Raw genomic sequence first — 17,353 nt, 5'->3', positions numbered from 1 at the left:
TATACCATTTCAATAAATTTTTACAAAAATCCATTGTATTTTTTAGATAACTGAATGAGATATAAAAATTATTGACGATTCATTGAGAAATCTAATTTTTAAAAGTTATTTGTGTATGTTTACTTGTCCTAACAAATCCCCTTTTACATGTGCACACACACACATACACACACTCAGTACTGAGATAGAAACGCTCACTAATGAATGCTATATCTAGCTATTAACAAAGCTATTTAAGTACCCTTAACTTTTTACTTAGTGAATTTTATTGTTGTGTCTGGGCTCCTGACAGCTAACAGCAGTTACCCCTCACTGTTCTAGGATTCACTCCCCAAAATGCTACTGTAAATCCAACCAACATGTGAGATAGCTGTGGGCAGTTCTGACAGTGTGTTCCCTTTCCTCTGTCACTTCACTTAGTGCTTATTCCCAAGGCACCCACTTTCTTCTCAGCCATGCTTCTTGTGTTTTTCTACTGAAGATACTAACTCGACACCATATTACTTGCCCATTACTTTCAGCCTTCATGCTCCATTCTGGTTTCTAGTTTATTTATTTATTTATTTTAAAATTTTATTTATTAATTTATTTATTTATGGCGGTGTTGGGTCTTCGTTTCTGTGCGAGGGCTTTCTCTAGTTGCGGAAAGTGGGGGCCACTCTTCATCGCGGTGTGCGGGCCTCTCACTATCGCGGCCTCTCTTGTTGCGGAGCACAGGCTCCAGACGCGCAGGCTCAGTAATCGTGGCTCACGGGCCTAGTTGCTCTGCGGCATGTGGGATCTTCCCAGACCAGGGCTCGAACCCGTGTCCCCTGCATTGGCAGGCAGATTCTCAACCACTGCGCCACCAGGGAAGCCCTTTCTAGTTTATTTATTTCTTTAACCAACACTTAAAATATTGCCTGATACACAGTAGGTACTATTTTAAGTTCTTTACTATTAACTCATTTAATATAAAACATAGTAGATACCATTATCCATATTTTATAGAGGAGGGAATTGAGGCACAAAGTATTTAACATACTTGCCCAAGCTCACACAGCTAGTTAGTGCGAGAGCTTAGGTTTGGACTCAGGCTGTCCAGTAGTGTGGCTCATGTCTGTCTTTGTAACCCCTGTGCTATGCTGCCTTAGCCCTGTGTATCCCCAGGGATATGGTAGTTTTTATCACTTAATTTTAGGTACTTAATCCCTTGCCTAACCTAGGGGGATCTGGGCCAACTTTTCTTGCTCTTTCCTACTCCTAAATTAGGAAGAACCTATTCAGGGAAAAAATTAAATGTATCTTCTTTTCCTTTCCTCCTCAGACAACTACATAGACTGCTGGAAGGAAAGGGAATTTGCTTTATCCTCCCAAAAGGCTTTGTAAAATATACTCTCCCATCCCTAGTTCTGATACAGGGTTCCCTTCCCCCCATGTGACTAGCCCATTTGAGAATTTTTGTGGTAATAAGCCACTGGGTTTGTGTTATATTTATTGGATGTATTAGGATAGAAAAGAGTTAATAAACAGTAAACTACAAATTATTTTGTAGTAAATTATAAAACTTCAGCTATTTGAATTGAGAATGCCAATTGCATACATTTTACTCTGAAGGAGTAACTTTAGTCACTTTATATTCATTAGAAAAAATACGATGGAAAATTTCACTTTAGCAATAAAAATGCTTAACATGGTGAAATTTTTGCTTACTGATCTTTTATTGAATGAATAAAGCAAGTGTTTACGCTGAATGTGATGAATGTTTTGCTTTCTTTGATCAACTTTACATTCAAAGAGCTGTTATAAAAAAATTATCCCATAAAAATGTCAATATGTTGTTAAAGTGGATTTTGGTTGTATCTTATTTATATCACATGTAAGTCTGTTGCTTAATCTTTGTCATGTAAATTATAAACGTCTTTCCTAGGTATTGGTTGTCTTAAACAGTCTTTAAAGATGTATCTGGCTGAATAATTGCCTGTCACAATATAATCTGCAGAGCTGAAATATTTTTTCAGCTTTAAATGCAAGACTAGGTTTCCCTCACACCCCCAATGCAATAGACGAATAATAGAAAGTAAATGTCATCTGTGCATTTAGTTGATTAACTGTCACTGGTTTATGATTGTACAACTGCTTTGTACAATGTAACGGTCAATGTAGTACAGTAACAATACATTTTCAGTGCCATTATCAGCATTGGTAAAATAAACTCAACATTATATTAACTAAAACTGTGTAAACAGATTTATTTCTTGTGTGTGTGTTTAGATAACTGCACAAAAATGACTTTGTGTTTGGTCACAGTGAGACAGCACATTAAGGTAGAAAAATGAAACCATTAAAAAAGAAACTAGCAACCAGAACCAAGTAACCTTTGGTGTGGGGTTCCTAGAAAGTGAAGGAGGTTGTTTGCATTTGAATATATTTTATCATTTCATTTATTCTCAGTATTTTCTGATAAATCGTGACTTCACTGAGAGCTTCTTGAGAAGTAAAATGTTTCCCAAAGCATTTGTGCTACAGTTTAAGTTCTTCCTTATATAAGTTTGCATATTAGAGAATTAAGATTTTAGGAAATAATTTTCATACTCTCTAATCAGTCATTTCAAGGATACTTTGACCCTGAATTACGAGAAATAAGTTGTCTTTGAGATGACAGGTTTAGAGTATTATTCAGTTTCTTTACTTCTATTTTTCCCTTCTTTTGTCCTTGCTCAGTAATGTCTCCAAAAAAGCGACCTTGAAAGGAATTTCTGTTTTTGAAGTAATCACCAGAGACTCTAATGATTTTATTTTAATTCAAACAATGTGATGGTACGGGAGTATCTAGTTGAGTACAAAATAAGTATCTTGTTAGAATTTAGAGTTCTCTTTAAGCTTTTACTAAATTTCATGTGTACAGTGTTATAAGTCCCACTGAAAATGTAATACTGAAAATTTCAAACCAGTTCTAGTAATATCAAATATTTATATAACATTTTATAGTTTTAATAGTCTGTTTACTATATTGTCTCCATTAGTTTTATGAGTAGTCCCCTAAAATAGGTAGGTTAAGTGTTAATTCTCATTTTAGAGACCAGGATCTAGGGCTTAAAGAATTTAGGCAACATGTTTGTAAGTAGTAGAGGTGATGTTAGAAATCAGAGCTTTTCTTGGGTCAGTGCTCTTTCTGTTAGGGTTCAAGTGCTTATAAAATTTGGGAAGTCTCTTTTGGGTGGGTTGGTAGGAAATATGACATTATTTTAAAAAAATAGAAGAACTGCTTGTCTTCAACAACTTCTTTCAGTTCTTAAAGACAAAACTTATTCTGGTATGTCCTTTAGAGCCATATCTACAATATAATGGGAAAGGTTCTTATAGGAGAACAGTTGTAGTATATCTCTGAGAGCTGGTTAGAAACAAGCCATTTCTCTCATACACTCAGTTTAGGGACAGCTTTGGGTGTTTGGGCTTTATCCTTTCAGGACTGTTAAATTATGTGTCTGCAAGGATGACCAATCTAGATTTGGCAAGATGGTCCATTTGGGAGGAAATGATGGCAAATCCACTAATGACAGTGACACTGAATCTGTCTTTTCTTACCACTGCTGCTGGGGAATGGGAAGGAAAATTCCTACCCTCTGTAAGAGTAGAAACTCCTTTTGTCATCCGTTGGACAACAACATGCACAGTCACTTGAGTTTCCTGTAGCAACTATAGCTGATCTTTCATATCCACTGAACTTGCCTCTAGTTTCATGAATATTTTCTATGCTGCAGTTCTCCGTCTGCCTTCCACATCAAGATGTTGTAAGAATAGGTATGTGGTGTTTGTTTTCAGGGTGAACCTTGGTGTATTTTGTGTCTAATTTTGTGTTAATATCTTGCCAATATAGGATTGACTCAATCAGCGATGACATCCTTATCTTCACTTTGGAGTTTACTAATTGGAGGAGGCTTCCTCCAGCTGTTGAAAAGATGCTCTCTGCTCGTGCCTCAAACTCCTCTTGGGCTCTACAGCAACATATTGGTAAGAAAGCACAATTTTCAAATACACTTCACTACCTTTTCTTTTCTTCCTTTCTTAGCTATGTTGTAATTTTAAGTGATAAGAGTCATTGGAGAACATATATTAAATTGGACATCATTTGCATTTTCTTTCTTTAAAATTTTATTTATTTATTTTTGGCTGCGTTGGGTCTTCTTTGCTACGCACGGGCTTTCTCTAGTTGCGGTGTGCAGGGGCTACTCTTCACTGTAGTGTGTGGGCTTCTCATCGTGGTGGCTTCTCTTGTTGCAGAGCATGGGCTCTAGGTGCTCGGGCTTCAGTAGTTGTGGCACGTGGGCTCAATAGTTGTGGCACATGGGCTTAGTTGCTCTGCAGCGTGTGGGACCTTCCCAGACCAGGGCTCGAACCCATGTCCCCTGCATTGGCAGGCGGATTCTTAACCACTGCGCCACCAGGGAAGTCCCCTGCATTTTCTTTATGTGGGGAAAGGATGGGACTGTGAGGGAGGTCATAGTAATTTCCTTCAACAAAAATCGTATCTGGTTTTATAAGTTTAGCCTAAGGAGCATATAAAGAATAGCAGGTGTTTACTGATATTTTAATGATATCCTTTTATTTTTAGTAAGGGTTATGCAAACAAAATTGAGTCCTAAAAATCTTGTTAGTGAATATTTAATTTGTGGTTAGAAAAATGCTAAATGAATTTTCCTCTTTGGAGTGTGTGTTGATTTGTGTTCTCTATAGTATTTATCATCTCTAAAAGGAAGTATCACCATTCTTTATCATTACCTTTTCTTACTGAATGTATGCCAGTGGGTTGGTAAGATATAACTATGGAGGTGAGCTGGGTGGAAATTCTGTGAATTGATTGATATTTTAAATTACTATTTTAAAACAAATTATCAGCTTGCCCTCACTTTAAAAAAAAGTTTTTAAGCTAGTTAAAAAAATAAATAAAGAGGGTACAGTAGAAGATTTTACACAAGGAAACCAGATTAAACTAAACTTAATATATGCACATTGTTTCTATTTACTTATTCAGATTTATTTTAATCTATTTTGTTAACCAGATTATGTCTTAAGTTAGGAAAATTATTTCTTCACTGCTATTTTTACATGAGATGTGACTCTTCATAAAACATGTTGAATAGGTTTTTAACAAGTGAACTTACACATACGTAGAAATGTCTTCTAATTTCTTGGAAGATTACATTTAAGTAAATATTCTCAATCAAAAAAAGACATTCAGGAAAATATGCTCTTGAACTGAGGTGTATTCAAACTGTCAGTGAGGTTTCTTGTTGAAGAAGAAGTATAATCTGTTTGGAATCTCTGAGCCTTCCAGAGCAGAATTTCTTTAATGATAATGTTAGAAAACTCACATGCATGTGAGAATTGCATCTGCTTTTGCTAATTATGTATGTGCAGTGGCAGAGAGGAAGTATCTATTTCTTAATTGATAGAATATGGGACAATGGATTTGGAAACAAAAAGTCAAAAAGAAGGCACATATGCCAAATGGGAAGATTATTGCAACCTATCAATTAGTAAAGGTATGTGAGAGTTTACTTTGAAGACTCTAACATATGGCAAGTTTGTCCAGATGAAGGTAAGAATTGTGCATGAGTACATTATCCTGCTGTAGACTAAATCCATCAAGGGCTTCTTGTTTAATTAGGCACTAGGTAGAGCTTGTGTAGGGTAATAATCATCATCTCTTAAGAGGATTTTATTTTGGCTGACAAAAGCCTTTTTCAAAGGTATTAATGTAGCTAATGCTTTTCTGGTCTGTTTCTCTTGCCAAGGCCTCTTTTCTTGGTTCCAGTCTCATGTATCCAACTGACTTTTGGATATCTCCACTTGGTGTCCCACATTCTGACATATCCAGAATTTGAATTTATCATTTTTCCCACAAATCCTGATGTTCCTTCTGTTTCCTGGTTCAGGATGTGAGGTGGTTTGGGAGTGCTATTTACTGAGAAAGTGAGTTATCCCTGGCAGCTCTTTGTTACTTGTTTCATCCATAGCGGAGGTTTCAACAGGGGTGATTTTGCCCCCCACAGGGGATATTTTGGTTGTCATAATTGGTAGGGGCGCTATTGCCATCTAGGGGATAGAGGCCAGGGAGGTTCTGCTAAACATGCTACAGTGCACACGACAGCCCCCCACAGCAAAGAATTATCTGGCCCGAATGTCACTAGTGCCCAGGTTGAGAAACCCTGATCCACCTTGACTCTTGCATTGTCCAGTGTTACAAAGGCTTTTATTCCTATACCAGGAAGACTTTTTAGCCCTGTTCTTATTGCGAACTACTTAGGAAACACTTGTGTTCTTCCTCTTAGTTATATTGGTCTCTCAGAATGTTCTTCAGTGGTTCCTCTTCTGCAGGTAATGGGAGCCATTACAATGCTAGGTTTTAGTAAGGCTGGAAAGAAAAGATATGCCCATCTACTCAGTTGCCTGAGTTTCAAATGGGATTGTGATTCTCTTCCTTTCTGTAGTTCAAGGCTGTCTTGACGTACCCAGCTCCCCTTTTTTCTTCAATTTTCAGGACATTCAATTTCCATGTATTGGTCATCTATACTCTCCCCTCCTTTTTTGTATTTTGAGTTGAGGATTTCTAGTAAGCAGAAGCATGGCCAGGGTTTTAATACCAATGGGAGTGAGTGCAGAAAAACAATTCTTTGATTACCTCTCTACATGTATGACAGTCTTGCTTTCACCTCACTTTCTCCAGTAACTTATCATGGTATTAAAAACTGCCTTGTCAATATATTTCTTTAAATTTTTTGGAAAAGATGCTTCTTGTGGCTCTGCCGCTATTTGTAAGCCCCTAGGTAATTTCAGCTCCCTAGCTCCTTTAGGTATACCAGTATCTATCCCAAGGGAAAGATTTTCTCCATTCTTTTCCTAAGCCCTTTTCAAGTCTTGGAGATGCCTTATACTCGCTCAAAATTCTCCTTTCCTCTCCCTTTTCCTCCTTAAGGAAATAGCAACTTGCCCTGGTAGCTTATAAATAAAAAAGACAACCAGTCTTGCTGCTCATCTTTTAATCATTAAGTCAGATTTGTCTTCAAAAGTTCTTTTGCGTTAGAAAGGAAATGTATACCAGGTAAAATTGACTGACTGGTTGCAGTTAACAATTTTTTGATCATGTGCCTGTATATACTTCTTAGAAACATCAGTTTAACCGCACATAGCAATATACTTCTTAATCAAAAAATTTGCCAGCCCCTGCCCAACTGACCAAGATCAAGTCTAGGTAATTAATTATGTTCTTAAGGATAAAAGCACTTGGCTTTAGTTCATCCTGAACCTTTAATGATCAAATATGAACAATTCTATCCAGAGAATTATGTAGATCTGGATTGTACAAAGGATCCTGTAATGGCTCCTTGAAACTCTCTTGATCTATTCATTTCAGTGTTCCTCTGCTTTGTTCTAAACAGGATTTAAAACAGTTTATGCATATAGATTATCACAAAACAGAAGTTAAAAGTGAAAGCAGGGACTTCCCTGGTGGTCCAGTGGTAAAGAATCCTCCTTCCAATGCAGGGGACGTGGGTTCGATCCCTGGTTGGGGAGCTAAGATCCCACATGCCACAGGGCAACTAAGCCCACGTGCCACAACTACTGAGCCTGTACGCCTCAACTAGAGAGCCCTCGTGTCACAAACTACAGAGCCCACGTGCTCTGGAGCCCGTGTGCAACAACTAGAGAGAGAAAAAACCTGCATGCCACAACCAGAGAGAAGCCCGCACGCTGCAATGAAGAGCCTGAGCGCTGCAACAAAAGATCCTGCATGCCACAACGAAGACCTGGCGCAGCCAAAAATAAAAAATAAATAAAATAAATAAACATTTTTTAAAAACAGTGGAAGCAAAAGAAAAATATGGAGTCAGGGAAAGCTTATCATGGTAATCTGAAACTTGTCAATTGATACTCTGTAAACTTGGCTCTGACTGAGCTCTCTAGTTCTTGACACTAGGTTACAGAGTTCATAAGATAAAACAAACTCATTGCTCACAAGTACAGATATTCTTGGATGTTGTGATGGACAGTTTCCTAGGCAACATCTTGGTAGCCATGGCTTCTTGGAATTTTATGTTACCAATCTTCAATGTGGACTGTTGCTGTCATACCAAGGTATAATTCAATAAAAGTAGTTCTTAAGTGGGCCCTGGTTCTCAGGTCTCTGTTGCTCTGACTTGACCAGGGCTAGATTTATAATATCTGGAGGGATGGATGACCTGTGTGCACTTTTGACCAGTTCTCTCTAAATATTGTAACACTCCACTCAATTTTTAATAAGTAGTAGTGAGCAGTGAGTTCAAAATTAGACTACCTAAGAGTATCAGAGTGTAGCTATTTTGTGTTGCAGATTGAGATGAGAACATATTTTTAAGAGACAGTTGATCTGGGGCTTCCCTGGTGGCGCAGTGGTTGAGAATCTGCCTGCCAATGCAGGGGACACGGGTTCGAGCCCTGGTCTGGGAAGATCCCACATGCCGCGGAGCGACTAGGCCCGTGAGCCACAATTGCTGAGCCTGCGCGTCTGGAGCCTGTGCTCCACAACAAGAGAGGCCACGATAGTGAGAGGCCCGCGCACCGCGATGAAGAGTGGCCCCCACTTGCCACAACTAGAGAAAGCCCTTGCACAGAAACGAAGACCCAACACAGCCAAAAATAAATAAATAAATAAATAAATAATTAATTAAAAAAAAAAAAGAGAGCGAGACAGTTGATCTTAAAAGCAGAGGTAAAGGGCTTCCCTGGTGGCGCAGTGGTTGAGAGTCTGCCTGCCAATGCAGGGGACACGGGTTCGAGCCCTGGTCTGGGAAGATCCCACATGCCGCGGAACAGCTGAGCCCGTGAGCCACAACTACTGAGCCTGCACGTCTGGAGCCTGTGCTCCACAACAAGAGAGGCCGCGACAGTGAGAGGGCCGCGACAGTGAGAGGCCCGCGCACCGCGATGAAGAGTGGCCCCCACTTGCCGCAACTAGAGAAAGCCCTCGCACAGAAACGAAGACCCAACACAGCCAAATAAATAGATAAATAAAAGAACTGTCTAAAAAAAAAAAGTAAGGATGTAAAATGATTAATTTTAAAAAAAAAAAGCAGAGGTAAAGGGCTCCCTAGTGGCACAGTGGTTAAGAACCTGCCTGCCAATGCGGGGACACGGGTTCGATCCCTGGTCCGGGAAGATCCCTCATGCCGCGGAGCAACTAAGCCCGTGCGCCACAACTACTGAGACTGCGCTCTAGAGCCCGTGAGCCACAATTACTGAGCCCATGTGCCACAACTACGGAAGCCCGCGTGCCTAGATCCTGTGCTCTGCAACAAGAGAAGCCACCGCAATGAGAAGCCTGTGCACCGCAACAAAGTAGCCCCCGCTCACCACAACTAGAGAATGCCTGCGTGCAGCAACGAAGACCCAACGCAGCCAAAAAAAAAAAAAAAAGAACCCCATTAGTAATTACCTTTCATCTTTAAAAATTGAGCATGTGACCTTCTATTTGTAGAGTAGGAAACTTTGACCTCCCAGATACTAGCCATGTTATGGCTTAAGCGAATCATGCCTTGATTAACAGTGTCCTGCAGGCTGCCCTTATTACTGGATTTAAGAGCCAAGCTTTTTTTTTTTTTTTTTTTTTTAAGAGAAATTTATAGTTAACTTAAAATTTTAGTACGGTTCCATCTGCCCATTTATAATTTTATAAGTTTAGCTTCACACAGCCTCTTATAAATCCAAGTGGTGGATTTTATTTTTTATTTGTGTCTGTGTGTATGTGGTGGGGAAATCCTTACTAAACTAGGTACCAATGAGTTGTATCCACATTTGCTGGGACATTTTGCTGGTAAAACTGCTTTGATTTTGTCAGCAATCTGTTGGTAAGCTAAGAGAGGAGAAAGTATTGCTCTAGAGCAATTAAAACAATTTTTTTAAGTGTCTTAGGTATTGGGTCACCAATATTATTTGAAAGACCATTTTACTCTTCCCATATATGTACATTAGATATGTGTGCTGGCAGACCCCTGGGACAGCTATATCCTAATTAAAAGAAAATTATTTTCCATATCCCAAATATTTATTTTAGGGTGGAAAGGCAGTTAGGACAGAAGCTTTCGTTTTTGATAGCTTGTTCATTTGAGAACTTTTAAACACTCATCTGTAATTTTAGTTAGTTCCAAATGTGGACCATAAGCAGAAGTCTTTAGTGAAGAGAATCTATCATGTAAATATTTCTGTAAGTGGGCATTTACAAATCTAGCTGTTTATATTCATTAATTCCTTAGTAAGTGGGTTCTTTAATTACATGTCAACTATGTATCAGATACTGATTTAGAATCTGTGAGTGAAAAATAAACAGTTCTCTAGTGCAATGGCTAAAAACGAATGATGCAGGGTCATGGCAGAATTTTCTTTTTCTTTTTAAGGTGAGAGAGGCTTGAACATGTTTTATAGATTAAAGGGTCTCAGTTTGTTTAAGGAAAAGATTAAAGATATGGAGATAAAAGCAATAGTTTATATAATAAGATTTCAGATAAGCCAGAGGGAGGATTAGCCTCAAATAGGCCCCTTCCTTTGAGAATAAGAGAGATGAGGGTGGGGTGGATGTAGATACGTTTATAGTTTGAGTATTAGAAACTCAGAGAAAGAGAGCCTAGAAGATCTCCTATTTTTACTTAAGAGTAGAAGGTAAAATCTTGCTAAAAAGGAAACTGAAGTGAGAGTTTGGTAGCAGAGACCTGATTTAGAATGCTTGTGGCAAACTGGGAACCGGTGAAAGAGATTTGCTGAGCAACACTGAGGGCCTAAGTGGAGGTTGGAAGTGGTATAGTTCATTCATATGGTTATATGGTAATTTTTTCCCCAGCATTGCTTTACTTTCTCTGTATTGGAAAGAAGGAAAATGGTTAGATTGATCTGGGGGTTGTCAGAGCAGGTACAGAAGAATTGAGGATGATAAAATAAAGTAGCATCAGTGATGGGCCCATGAACGGCAAATAAGAAAAGAAATGAGAAAGGAAAGGGACCTGATAAACTAGACGGCAGGAGGAGTTGGGACCCGAGGTCTCAATGATATTAACGATCAGGCGTAGTGGTAGTAAGAGAGAGCACACTCCGGAAGGATAGTAAGTGGTGTATGTTGGAATTTAAAGACAGAAAAACGTGGGTCTGAAGGTGGTGCAGAAGAACTATGAGAATGCTAAAATTGCCACTTAGACTTCATGGTAAGTGTGACAAGGTGTGGAAGAATGAGAAAATTATATCTTAGAAATTGGTCAAGGAAGTAATTTTGGGGGGAGGATCAGGCTTCTGTGAGGACAAGAGGTGAAGAGAGTGTTCTGGACAGTGTTCTAAATGAAGGCAGATTTGTTTATGATAGAATATAGGGGTTCCTGAGAACTTTATGGAGAGGTATTGGAGGGACTTAAAATTTACTTTATAATATTGAACTTAATTTTTTCTTATTGTCTCAGACTGCTGTGTTATAGTTCCCTAAACAAGTTAGGGAAATGAAGAATGGATTTTTATTTTCTGAGAGATCCTGAGACCGTGATTCATTCTTTTATTTGATTACCACAGGAAAATGCTTAGGCTAGATGATTTTACTTAATTTTCAAGTATTCCAGGCTCCAGAGAGAGGCACCTAAAGGTGGGAGAGAGGAAGATGAAATTGCTTATCATTGATTAAGTTCCCTTTCACTTTATCTTTTCTCTAATAGTGAGGTAGTTGTACAAATTGAGCTTTCATCTTTTTTATTTTTCCACTTAGCACACATGGCCGAGTGCCTTGTACCTACACATCTATATGGGTTAGGTTCGCACTTCCCAAAGTGGGTGACCTGGCACCCATACTTGTGGTGTACCTTAGTGAATTGTAGTTCATGTTTGACTGTTCAGTGGACCTGTGATTACATCATCTAGTTTTAACTTAACCAATTCTCAAAAATTGGTCAAGCGGCTTAAAAAGATTCCTGCAAAAATAACGTGTTATGTGGATAATACTAAAGGTACCAATACAAGTGAACCAACAAAATAATCATAGAGTTACACTCCTATTCTTTTTTTTTTTAATTTAATTAATTTATTTATTTTTGGCTGTGTTGGGTCTTCATTGCTGCATGCAGGCTTTCTCTAGTTGTGGTGAGCGGGGGCTACTCTTCTTTGCGGTGCTATGGCTTCTCATTGCCGTGGCTTCTCTTGTTGCAGAGCATGGGCTGTAGGGTGCAAGGGCTTTAGTAGTTGTGGCACGTGGGCTCAGTAGTTGTGGCGCATGAGCTTAGTTGTTCCACGGCATGTGGGATCTTCCCAGACTAGGGCTCAAACCCGTGTCCCCTGCGTTGGCAGGCGGATTCTTAACCACTGCACCACCGGGGAAGCCCTACACTCCTATTCTTATCAGATAGTCATGTCATACGATAAAAAAGCTGACCACCCAATCTGAGCTGACGAGAAGTTCAAAAGTATCAAGAAAGGTATTTAAAATATGGTTCACCTTAAAAAAATAAAATAAAATATGGTTCACCTCTACTAATGTTAACAGTGAGCCTTGATGTTAGTATGTAGTGTGCATTGAGATATTAGGTAATGAAAATATCATAATCAGCAAGACACTCTAAGCATCCAGAACATAAAGACAAACCCTTTGATTTTTTCATCAATATTTAAGTCATATGTTGCTCAGTCCATTATTTTTATAAAGTATACTAAACATAATGACAGATGCTTAGAGCTCCTTTTAAATTTGCTTATTCAATAGTGAAAAGACAAAAAGTTACATACCATTGGGGAAATGAATGTTCTTGCTGCCACAGTAAAACAGACTGAAATAATATGGGGACAAAGTAAAATGCATTTCTTATTAGCAAAGATTGTTGAAAGGAGCATAGAAAACATTGCTAAAGAGTTAAAAGAATAAAAATATAACCTTGCAAGTAGGAAGTATGGTATACTAAGTTGGAAGAAGATATATAATATTTATAACATGTCTCAGCTTAGGGTTTTTTTAAGATTCTGTTTCAGTAAGAAAATATAAATAATGTTACTTTTCTGAGAGCCACTAAAGGAAATATGTACCAGAAAGGATATATTTGCAACAGTAATGACTTATTTAATAGAAAAATGTTTTTTTGGAAAAGCTATGTAAGACTGACTGCTGATGGAGTGGCTTTTCTGTAAATGTGAGGAAATGGAGATAACATCACACATGAAAGGAGTTTATTGCATCATTAATAGGCTAATACAGGAAAGGAGTTGAAACCAGAATTGCATGAAGTAATACTGTTGTGAATAATTTTATAAAAACATGACCTTTAAAATATATAGTCTTTGTAGTACTTTATGATGAGATGGGAGTGACCATGATTATTGTTTATACATCCAGAGGTTTGCTCTTTATCTTGTGACAATATAAAAAAGAACCCTTGAACTTAACAATGAATTATGTACTTTTCTTTTGCAAAAATAAAACTGTTCCAATTTTCTTAACCTTTTTTTTTCTTGGTAATAAATAGCTATGAATAGTATGAAACCTAGTACATATTTCCTAAAATTCTGTTGATTTAAGGTAAAAATGATATTTTAACTGAGTGAGAAAGCAAACTACTTTCTGAAGGAAACTTTGCTATGGGGAGATGATTTCGAAAACAGATGCTGGGAAATATTTCTATTGTTATGTGATCTTCTTGCCAAAAACAATGTGCATCACCTAGAAAAACTCTGGTATTGACACACTTAAAATACTTGGAAACAGTTTCGTTAGATTTTGAATGCATTTAATAAAAATGTGAAAAAATGAAACTTTCTAATTAGCTTGTAAACTGATTGATACCACGAAAAATAGAAATTTACCAGTTGAATTTTGATAAAAGTTTTGCATAATTGCTAGATGGGATAAGTTAGTATCCTGATTAGTTCAGCTAAGCCACAATGTACTCCTCCCGTCTGAATCTACATGGTTTTTGTAAGATATTTTTTTAACTACATCAGTAGATTGGACCTAGAACCAAATCTTGGACTTGCCATGTCACTAAAAATTAAATTAATGAAGCTTAGTCAGTCACCTTGCTTTTGTTAAAATATTATTATTAACATATTTAGCAAAAGTAAAAAGGGTTTTATACTGTTAATAGATAAATGAAATTATTTTAAATATGTACCTTATTTCATTTTAACTTATTCTTTTAATTTTATGTATTTTATTTGTACTTAGTGTAGATAATGTTAATTTAATAGTATACATATATAATTTATATGTACGTAAATATCCATACATTGGGGTTATGTACTCAAAGACATTTCACTAATTGGGCGTGCAGTCAAAAAACATTTGGAGATCACTAGATTAGATGGTGCCTAGGATTGGTATGGTATTTTACAGTTTATAAAATGCTTTTGCAAGTGTGTTCTAACTTGAACCTTATCAACAACCTTTTGATGCAGAGGGGTGTCAGTTATGTTCATTTTATAGATGAGGTATTATTCCCATTTCATAGAAAAGGAACTGAAAGTCAGAGCATTTAAATGACTTGCTGCAGGTCACACAACTAGTTAATAATGGCTCATGAACTCCAACTCCAGGCTTATTACTGGGTGGTGCTCTTTCCATTCATTCCATTCATTGCTGTTCTACTGGTCATTCTTTAAGTTTTGATTTCCTGCCCTAATCTGTCTCTTATTTGTTCTTCAGAGTCCTCAGGTTGTTGCTTTTTTAATTTTGTCCAAGTTTTTAGTTGTAGTCAGTGGGAAAGAGAGAGACTGTACAAGTAAATTAAGAAGGACTGGGAACAAAAGGATGGAACCATAAAGACATTATATTAATGATGATAATACACATTGTAGTAGATGGCCCAAAAGTCAGATAAATACATTTGATGTAGAAAACCATGCAGAGGAACCATAGAAATAAAGTCTAGGCAGATACATCATTTGAATATTGGCATGAGGGCAGGCTAGAGAGGAATGGTTGTAGGAAATATAGATAATGGGTGTGTTTGATGTACATGTAGTTCTGTGCTATAGTAAACTTGGCATTAACAAGAATAATGAATTAAAAATTGTGGAGTTTAGTCTGATCATTGTTTTGATTTTAGTACAATTCCATAGAACATGTGGGCTTCTATTTTGATTGTTCTGTGTATGTACAACAAAATTAACAAAATTGAAGACTTTATATATAGAGAAATGAATAGTTAAAAGTTGCTTATCTAACAGATCTAGAGATAACTGGGTTTAACATTACTAATTTGAAACTAATTTGGTCAGAAAAGTGACTTAAAAGTATAGCATGGTTTCAGACATCATTTTCTAGACTATGATCAGTGCCATAATGTAGGAAAAGAGAGATTTATTTAAGAAATTAAAATCTGATTTTAACAAGTTTTCATGAAAGTTATGTTTTACATACAGCTTCTGGGCTATTCCATATTTTATACATATATATATTAAATGTATGATTCTTTAAATCTATTTTTTTAAAATTTATTTTATTTATTTATTTTTGGCTGCATTGGGTCTTCGTTGCCACGTGCGGGCTTTCTCTAGTTGTGGCGAGCGGGGGCTACTGTTTTGCAGTGCGTGAGCTTCTCATTGCAGTGGCTTCTCTTGTTGCAGAGCACAGGCTCTAGGCGCCCGGGCTTCAGTAGTTGTGGCACGTGGGCTTCAGTAGTTGTGGCACGCGGGCTCAGTAGTTGTGGCTCATGGGCTCTAGAGCTCAGGCTCAGTAGTTGTGGCACATGGGCTTAGTTGCTCCACGACATGTGGGATCTTCCTGGACTAGGGCTCGAACCTGTGTCCCCTGCATTGGCAGGCGTATTCTTAACCACTGCGCCACCAGGGAAGTCCCCTGGACTTTTCCACATTATAAATTCAAGGCATGACTTGATCTTCTCTCAGCCTGGTGGCAACACATCTGGAAATACTATACATCACTAAAACTTTCATAGGAATTTTGCGTGCTTTGAAATATTGCATATATGATTATACAGTTCCGGTAGTATTCACTGGCATATTAAACTAAGATGGCACTGACGGGTATATTATTGTCTGTGTTAATAGTCCATAGGTGAAAGACTCCCTCAAGGTCAAATGAATACAGTTCTTACCTCTAATTGTTCATCAGGCCAGCGATTTATTTTGCTCACAGGAGGAAAACCAAAATGGTGCAATTGAAATTGGAACCAGTAACTGAAGTAGCTATACCCTTTCCTTTTTTATTATTAAATGGAAAGATCTCCCGAAACTTACGATAGTTTCAGTGGTTTAGAAGTTGTTAGAGAATTATTTTGGGCTTATCACAGTTTAGAGAACCCTAGACTTGGGGTCAAATCATTTGGATCTAGTGTCAGCTCTGTTGCTGTATGATGTCAACACAGGCAAGTCACTTAAGCTTTCCATAACAAATGTGTATTGGTCCAGTTTGGCTTGATCACAGATGATTAAGCTTCCACACACATGTCAGCATAAACAAACAAATGGTTTATTTAGCTGTAAAAGATGGGGCTGCAGTGATGTAGTCAGATGGCCTTTTGGAAAGGCTTGTCTGCACTGCAGGAGGCTGTGGGACAGCCAGAGGAACACTCGCCAGTCAGCCTGAGGAGTTGTAAGTCAGTGTAGTCTGTCAAGTTGGTGAAGCTGGAGAAGTGTTAAGGATTCCTTAGCTCCGAGTGAGCAGCTCTTCTCCAGGTTACACAGCCATCCTTTGTCTTCCTTCTGGGTGTGTGGTGAGTATCTACATTAACAAGAATGTGCAGAATGAAGAGATTTCAATTTAACAGGATGCATATTAAACTCTAACCGAATAGGAGTAAAAATTCTCTTAACCAATCTCACTGTGATCCACACAATCTAGTCTTGTCATTTTCTCTGTCAGTGCCATTTGACTATACCTATGGCATGCTCAGGGTTTGCAGCTGATAGGCCACTTTCCAGTATGCCAACATACTTTTGTCCCTACCAGCTGAGTTGTGTGCTTACCAAGAATCAGTTATGCTCATTTCCAAAACTTTTATTACATTTGTGCATACCCAGTGACATTAGGACCAATTATTGTTCCTGATCTCAGTGGGTGAGAGGGCTTCCTTATGTGTACTAGTTGAACATGGGCAACCTACTTGTTGAAATTGAACCTGCTTACTACTCTTTTGGAAAACTGTGGAGGTTTGCAGTTTGAGCATGCTTTCCATGTGGTTTCCTGCTAATCTCTCTAGTGCTCCCTTTATCTGTGTTTTCTCATCTTAGAAGGGAGAATGATGATTCTTCCTTTAAGTTTACTGAAAAGGTTAAAATTTAAACAATATATAAATATGGAAACAGTGAAAGTAAATGTGCTATATATCGTAGATGCTGTAGTCTTATTGTTTATCATGGGAAG

The 17,353-nt window shown here is 37.8% G+C and overlaps 1 protein-coding gene across 1 annotated transcript in view; it reads left to right on the top strand.

The window, feature by feature from the left end:
- ASB3 (ankyrin repeat and SOCS box containing 3) overlaps positions 1-17,353 on the top strand; it is a 93,408-nt gene that overhangs the window by 73,053 nt on the left and 3,002 nt on the right. The window contains exon 9 of the mRNA XM_061210435.1: positions 3,860-3,993. Coding sequence (XP_061066418.1) covers positions 3,860-3,993 — 134 coding nt within the window. The remainder of the gene's footprint in view (positions 1-3,859; positions 3,994-17,353) is intronic.

Source organism: Eubalaena glacialis, chromosome 14 (assembly GCF_028564815.1).
Source record: "Eubalaena glacialis isolate mEubGla1 chromosome 14, mEubGla1.1.hap2.+ XY, whole genome shotgun sequence".
Taxonomy (NCBI): Eukaryota; Metazoa; Chordata; class Mammalia; order Artiodactyla; family Balaenidae; genus Eubalaena; species Eubalaena glacialis.
This window is presented reverse-complemented; position numbering and strand designations above follow the sequence as displayed.